This window comes from Athene noctua, chromosome 2 (genome assembly GCF_965140245.1).
Source record: "Athene noctua chromosome 2, bAthNoc1.hap1.1, whole genome shotgun sequence".
NCBI lineage: Eukaryota > Metazoa > Chordata > Aves > Strigiformes > Strigidae > Athene > Athene noctua.
The window spans coordinates 141,113,333-141,120,975 of record NC_134038.1 but is presented as its reverse complement, the minus strand read 5'-3'; the positions used below and the strand labels follow the sequence as shown (position 1 = coordinate 141,120,975).

The 7,643-nt window shown below is 55.3% G+C and overlaps 1 protein-coding gene across 1 annotated transcript; it reads left to right on the top strand.

Annotated features, from left to right (window-relative positions):
* Positions 1 to 1,676: 1,676 nt before the first annotated feature.
* TRIL (TLR4 interactor with leucine rich repeats) lies at positions 1,677 to 6,448 on the top strand. Its single transcript, XM_074898085.1, has one exon. It carries the CDS (start codon positions 1,940 to 1,942, stop codon positions 4,259 to 4,261), a length of 2,322 nt encoding a protein of 773 aa, XP_074754186.1. The 5' UTR covers positions 1,677 to 1,939; the 3' UTR covers positions 4,262 to 6,448.
* Positions 6,449 to 7,643: the final 1,195 nt, after the last annotated feature.

The window sequence follows — 7,643 nt, the reverse complement described above, 5'->3', positions numbered from 1 at the left end:
TGGGTTTTCCCTATGAGCAAGCTATAATTCAGAGCTGCTAAATTCATTTCAGAAGATACTCACAAAATTCATCCACGTTATCTAAAATATCACTCCCCTGCCTTAAATATGACTTCCCACACCAGCACAATGCACCTACCACTACACAAAGATTCTTCTTCATAAGGCCCAGCCTCAGATAACTACAGGAGCTAAGAATCAAGATGCTCAGTGATGTTCCTTTGATGAAGCCAAGCCTTATCCCTTATCCTCAAGGTTTTTTCAGACTGCCAGTGTGCTTCTGAAGCAGATCTGTTGATCCCCTCCACATAGAACACTGTGCTTCATGCTCCAGAGCAGACTTGGAGCACACTTCATAGTCTTCAACCTCTAAACAGCAGGACCAGATCAGAGTTGCTCAAAGTAACACCTCTCCATGAAAGCAACAACAGGGACTCAGCACAAAGTACCATACCACGCTACCGTGGCCACTAAAAACAAAGCTTCCCTGAAAGCTATCTAAATTCTGCCTTCTGGTGAGAAAAAGGAGGGTGGCTTGTACACTGTTTTAACCCAGAAGTGAATGCAAAGTATGAGCAGCTAGATACAACTTCATGTGATAACACAGTTTCTAATGTATTTATTAAATGTGCAACTATGTATTTTGAGCATTATCTTCTTTCTTTAATCATCCTGGACAGCCTTATAGACTCTTCACATCTAGGCATTACCTTCTACCCGTAGATACGTATTCACCCCATTGGCAACATCTTAGGAAAACAAAAAATGCCAACAGGAAAGGAAGGCAAGTCACTGAGTGGATGGGTACGCAGCCTATTTTGTTTTCAGTACGCCTTCCCACACCTTTCTTTCACTCTGAATTTGTATGCTGTTGAGAGAGAAAATACTTTAAACTGGGATTTAGTTTTTAAAAGCATCTTAATCACACTGGTGAGCTGCTCGTGGAGCTGGAGCTATATTCAACTGCATCTTCGCTAGAAGCTTTGTCAGGAACCTACCAGGCAGGATAATGTAGAGAAAGAATGAAAATTCATACTTTGATGTACTATAGCTGGCTTAGTCCTCCAATCGCCGTTTGCTTAAAACAAAACAAAGTCCTTAATCTGTGGTAAACCGTAACTATTGTTTTTGGCAGGTTTCTAAATGCAAGCCAAAAAAAAAAGAAAAAAAGAGGGGGGGGGTGGGGGTGTGCCGCGGAGGGCGGACGACGGCCAGTTTACTTGTGCTCCCTTCCCCCTCCCCGATGCGCCGCTCTATCTGCAGCCCATGTGGCTGGGAGGCAGCCACAGCCGGTTCCAATTCCTACTTTCCCACTTTGCGCCCCTGCTCGCTGCCGGGGCTGAGCCGAGCCAGGACCGGCCTCGGGCTTCCTCCTCCCCCCCTCCCCGCCCCCCCGCCGCGCCGTCCTCCCTCTCCCCCGCTCCATCCGATCCTCCGGTCCCCCAGGGCACAGTGTGGGAAGTACGAATTTCCGCTGAGTTTTCTCTGCAAGTTTCGGAGCTCGTCTTTCTCCCGCTCCCCGCTCCGCCCGCCGCCCCCCCGTCCCTCCCTCCCTCCCCCCTGCTCCGCCCGCCCCCTCCGTCCCCGGGAGAGCCGGCGGAGCCGCGGGCAGCCGCTCCGCTCCGCAGCTCGCCGGCCGCACGCATCCCCGCCCACCCCCCGCGGCAGCACCGGCTCCGGCCCCGCCGAGCCGCAGCCTACGGGCCGCGAGGGGCGACGGAGCCCGGCCGGCGGCGGCCGCCTGCAGCCCTCCCGGCCGGCCCGGGCGAACCCATGGTACCGGGCACCGCGACCTGCTGCCGCGCCTGCCTGCCGGGCGCGGAGCTCAGCCCGGCGCGGAGCAGAGGAGGGGCCGATTAGCAGCTGCGGAGGAGGCGGAGGGGGGGATGCCGGAGAGACACAAAGCCGGCGGGGGAAGAAGCCCACGGCTCGTCCCGCGATGGGGGCGCCGCGCCGGGTCCGCCTGATGGGGCTGCCGCGGGTACTCTGGGGCTCCGTCCCCCTCTTCCTCCTGCTGCTGCCCGCGGCCGAGCCCATCTGCCCCGAGCCATGCGACTGCCAGCAGCACCAGCACCTCCTCTGCACCAACCGGGGCCTGCGCTCCGTGCCCAAGGCTGCCGAGCCCCAGGATATCCTCACCTACAGCCTCGGGGGCAACTTCATCGCCAACATCTCCGCCTTTGACTTCCACCGCCTGGCAGGGCTCCAGCGCCTGGACCTGCAGTACAACCGTATCCGCTCGCTGCATCCCAAGGCCTTCGAGCGCCTGGGTCGGCTGGAGGAGCTCTACCTGGGCAACAACCTGCTGCCGGCGCTGGCCCCCGGCACCCTTAGCGCCCTGGCCAAGCTGCGCATCCTCTACGTGAATGCCAACGAGATCGGCCGCCTCAGTGCTGCCTCCTTCTCCGGCCTCGGCAGCCTTGTCAAGCTGCGCCTGGACGGCAACGAGCTGGGCTCGTTGGGCGACTCCACTTTCTCAGGGCTGCCGAACTTGCTCTACCTGCATCTGGAGTCCAACCGCATCCGCTGGCTGAGCCGCGGTGCCTTCACTGGCCTGGCTAAGCTGCGCTTCCTCGACCTCTCGGGGAACCAGCAGAGCTCCCTCCGCCACCCGGACATCTTTGGGCCACTGCGCTCCCTCCACACCCTGCTGCTGGCCAGCAACAGCCTGCAGCAGCTGACCGGGGGGCTCTTCCAGCACCTGCCCGGCTTGGCGAAGCTCTCGCTCAGCGGAAACCGCCTGGCCCACCTGGCCCCGGATGCCTTCATGGGGCTGAGTGCGCTGAAGGAGCTGCGCCTGGAGGGAAACCTGCTGAGCCACCTGCCCGCTGCCCTGCTGGAGCCGCTGAGCAGCCTGGAGGCACTGGATCTGAGCCGCAACACGCTGACCACCCTGCACCCGGCCACCTTCGGCCACCTGGGCCGCTTGCGGGAGCTCAGCCTGCGGGACAACGCGCTGGCAACTCTCCCCGGCGAGCTCTTTGCCTCCAGCCCGGCTCTCTACCGCCTGGAGCTGGAGGGGAACGCCTGGAGCTGCGACTGCCGCCTCCGTGGCCTCAAGCGCTGGCTGGGGGCCTGGCACTCCCAGGGCCGCCTGCTCACCGTCTTCGTGCAGTGCCGCCTGCCGCCCGCCCTGGCCGGCAAGTACCTCGACTACCTGCAGGACGCGCAGCTGCCGCCGCCGCAAGACGGCGGCCCCTGCCACGACGGCGCCGCTCCCTCCTCCGGGTCCCCGCCGCCGGCGGCCGAGGAGCAGCGCCCGGCCGCCGAGGGCCTCGGCAGCAACAGCAGCAGCGACGGCGGCGGCGCGGGGCTGCCCCGCGGGGCCCCGGGGCCGCCGCCCTCCGCCTCCACCGCCCGCCTGCTGGGGGCGCCCGAGGGGGCGGCGGCGGCCCCCAGGGCGGAGGCGGCGGGCAGCCCCACGCCGCCGCTGCCCGCCCGCCCGGCGGCCTCCGGGCCGGCGCTGCCCAGCGCGGCGTGGCCCCGGCGGGCCGGCAAGCCCCGCTCGGTGCCGGCCGCCGGGGCCCCGCCGCTGGTGTCCGACCCGTGCGACTTCAACAAGCTGTTCCTCTGCAACCTGTCGGTGGAGGCGGTGGGCTCCAGCTCGGTGACGGTGCGCTGGGCCGTGCGGCCGCACCGCAGCCCCCGCCTGCTGGGGCCGGCGCGGTTCCGCCTCCTCTTCGACCGCTTCGGCGCCGCCGTCAAGTTCCAGCGCTTCGTCTACCTGCCGGAGCGCGGGGAGCCGGCCGCCACGCTGCGGGAGCTCCGCCCGGACACCCCCTACCTCGTCTGCGTCGAGGGCGTCCTCGGCGGCCGCGTGTGCCCGGTGGCGCCGCGGGACCACTGCGCCGGGCTGGTCACCCTGCCCGAGGGCGGCGCGGCGGCGGCGGCGGGCGGGGCCCGCGGCCCCGACCAGCAGCTCCTGACGCTGGTGCTGCTGGCGGTGAACGCTCTGCTGCTCTTCGCGGCGCTGGCCGCCTGGGCCTCCCGCCTGCTGCGGAAGAAGGTGCTGGGGCGGCGGCGGCGGAAGGCGGCTCCCGTCCACGTCCGGCAGCTCTACTCCACCCGCCGGCCCCTCCGCTCCATGGGCACCGGCGTCTCCGCCGACTTCTCGGGCTTCCAGTCGCACCGACCGCCCCGCGGCGCCGCCTGCGCCCTCAGCGAGGCCGACCTCATCGAGTTCCCCTGCGAGCGCTTCATGGACAGCGGCGGCGGCGCCCGCCACGGCGACGACCACCTGCTGCAGCGGTTCGCCGACTGAGCCCGCCGAACTACAGCTCCCGGCAGGCCCCGCGGGGCGGCGGCGGGGAGCGGCGGGCAGCGCGGCGGGGCGGCCGGCGGGCTGTGAGGGCAAGGCGCCGGCCCCGGCCGCTGCCGCCCGGCGAGGGCGAGAGCTGCGGCGCTGTCGCTGCCTTCAGCCGCCCCTGTCGCAGGCCGGGGCCGTCTGTGCGAGGCGGCCCGACTCGGTCGCCTGTGCTGGGAGGCGACTCCTTCCTCAGAAGTCATCACCGGCCCAAGCAGAAGCCCGGACTGTGGCCGTAACCCTGCCTCGCCGTGAGGAGAGCAGAACGGCGGGAGCTGCGGTGAGCAGCAGCTGGTGCCTCCCTTGGGTGAAGTCGGAGCCGTAAATGCAAGTGCGGTATTTTACAGGTGGTTTTCTGGGGCTGCAGTTGGGAACAACGGTTAGAGTGAGCGGCCCGGCCCCGCGTGTGAGGACGCTTTGAACAGACCTGTCCGAGGCACCAGCCCTTCCTAATCAAAAATTTGGACGGAGGAGGGTCGAGGGCCACCTTTTAATGTTGCCGTTAAAGTGCGTGCAACCTGCGAGTCGTCCGGAGGGCTGGCAATGCGTGTCTTGTGCCGGACAGTTTGAAGGCTGTGCCGTGTTAAGTCAAGCCGAACGTGGGGCGATTCAATGTGCGCGAGTGCGTTTTCATACTTTTTTGTAAACGGGAAACGATAATGCAGCTGGTTAGTTTTGCAGGAATATATTGCTGACACCACTAGGAAAAACTAACAAAGTTCTATAATATGTTTACAAATGAGCTATTTTAAAATTGTTTTTGAATAAATACTGCTCGGTACTTGTACACAGTAACGTGTGCTGTAGTTGTCCGGGTCCGTGATGGTCGGTACATCACTGACCCTTGCATAATCCATCTTCGTTTCTAAATGGGTGGATGCAGAGGTGAACTGTTGATGGAAAAATAATATCGGTGCCTTCAGAAACAATAATAGGTGAGAATATTTCAGGAATGTGAAACAGCCTTTATCCTAACAGGCAATTCTCTTTTAGCCTTAGCCTACTAAAGTTAGAAGCTTTATGTACCTCACTGTGAAATAAAACATTTTTGTATGTTAATCTAGATTCCGTGTTTTGTGTAGCTGAGTGAGTAGTGCTAAAGTTAAACCCTTATGCAGTAGTATATGATTGAGTTGTTTTTGTTTCAGTTTGATTTTTATTTTTTTTTTTTAATTTGAATTCTGCTTTGGTTTTAGAGCAATGCTAATCATTTTATGATCAGTTGCTCTCTACTTTCTCAGACTTCTACTTTCCTAAATATTTACAGAATGTGGTTCTGTTACTATGAAATATGGTGGTTTAGTTTACATTAATAATTCTCTCTGTGTGGTCTAGAAATGAGCTAATTAAAAAGATCCAAACTGGGGTTACACTTTAAATGCAAATGTTTTAGATGGAGTTTGGTAAATTGTTGGGACCATTGATACTACTTCTGCTCCTTTGAATTTAATGTGCAACCTCAGATGAACTCTTGTGGAACTGAATGGCTTGAAGGAAGTGTTAGTGGACTAGGGAGACATTTGTCTCAATATCATGCATTCATTGATGACCCGAGGTGTTTGTGGCTACAAGTTGTTTATTACCATAGTTGCAAGTACATGATTTGGGTTTTTTCTTTTTTCTTTTTTCTTTTTTATAGATGAATGAGTGTTTACAAAAGACACCATAGTAACTAGTACCTTCAATTGAAGTTCAGTGACTGAATGGAGAGAAAAGACCATATGTTCTGGGGGAATTTTGTTCAGTCTTTTAATTCAAATGGGAGGAAATGAGAGAGTGTAGAGATTGTTTGCCTTTTAAATGGAGGAAAAAAAATAAGTCTTGATTCTTGAGTCAGTAGCAAAAAGTCCTTTGGGATTTAATTTTGACAGGTGGTAGTTTTTGTGAATATAAGGGGCCAAACTCGATTGTCAGCATATAGATTAAAATTCATAACTCATAGCCACAATGTTGCGTGGAATTAAAACTGAAGGAATCCAGGATCGAGTTTTATTTTTTGCTAAGATTCTTAAATTTCTGTTCTTTTGGACACCTGGGTGCTTTTGGCCATTTATGACTGACTGTGGAATACACCACTGTTTGTTGTTAGAGATGCAGTGGGGATTATTGAGTAAAGCTGTGTATCACACTAACATTAGCTCTATCACTGGATATTCTTCCAATGGGAGATGCATAGATGCTGTACATGGTTATAATCAATTATGTCAATAAATCCATTTGCTGAAAGAAAATTGATGTCTTAGATTGTATCTCATAATGCATCGCTCTTCAATCATAAACTGCCTGTAACTTCTTCATATTACTAGCGCTGCTGTTTCTTAGGACTGCAGAGAGTGCCTCCTTCATTCTCTCATGTCTTTTCACCACACATTACGTTTTCCATCTTGGTTGTAATATGTTTGGACAATGTACCCACTAAAATAATTGGTCAGTTCTGAAACAGGTAGACCACTGTCCCAAGATAGACCATTAAGGTGCCATTGCATCAGTGAACTAATAATCCTTTATAAGCTAAGTAAGAAATGATGATAGGGATAATACCAGTATTTTATGCTCATTGGAAGTTACAGTTCTGAGGGGTTTTCAATATTATCAGGCTAATGATATCAACATGTCATGTTGAGCATATGTGTGTTGTTCTAATTAAGACTTCGCTGCTTCTTTTTGAATTTATATAAACATCTGGAGAACAGCTAGAATGAAATGGAAATGGCTCTTTGTTGCAGCCTAGGAGAAGTGGATATATAGATCTACACAATAACAACAACCAAAAACCTGATGGTTAACAGAATGAAGTTGGTGACTTCTTAAGAGTCACAAGTTCTGTAACTCTAGGAATACTTAAGCTTTGTCTGCAGATGTTACTTGTAGCTTTTTTGCAGGGGGGCAGTTGTACTAGCAGGTGGTCAAGGAAAGAAACACCAGTGACATTCAATGGCCGAATAATGTAGATATTACATGGCTCTATTTTTACCGGTGGTAAAGTATATATATCTGGGTCTTTTTAAAAGCAAGCTCCTTTCTAATGAATGACTGTAAAAACAGTCCTTTCTAAATGGATGAATCTGCCATCAATTTGTGCTCAAAATGTTTGTCATCTAGCAGAAACAGAGTTGTACTGCCCTGTCCTCTCCTGGAATCCATGCAACTTGGGAAACAGTGAACTGAGTGCTGTTCTGCTAAGTAATTACCGAGCATGTTATCTATCAAAGATTGAAAATCACCAAACTACTGTCCTATCAAATTAAGTGGGCTGCTGCTGAGGGGTCTGCAAAAGGTACCGGGGCTTCCCTGGTGGCAGCACTGCTTGGTTTAGCAGCCGCTGCCCACCTCCTGCTCC

What these genes read in the sequence shown, in the direction of transcription:
- TRIL (XM_074898085.1), top strand. Translation starts at nt 1,940, where the DNA reads ATGGGGGCGCCGCGCCGGGTCCGCCTGATGGGGCTGCCGCGGGTACTC.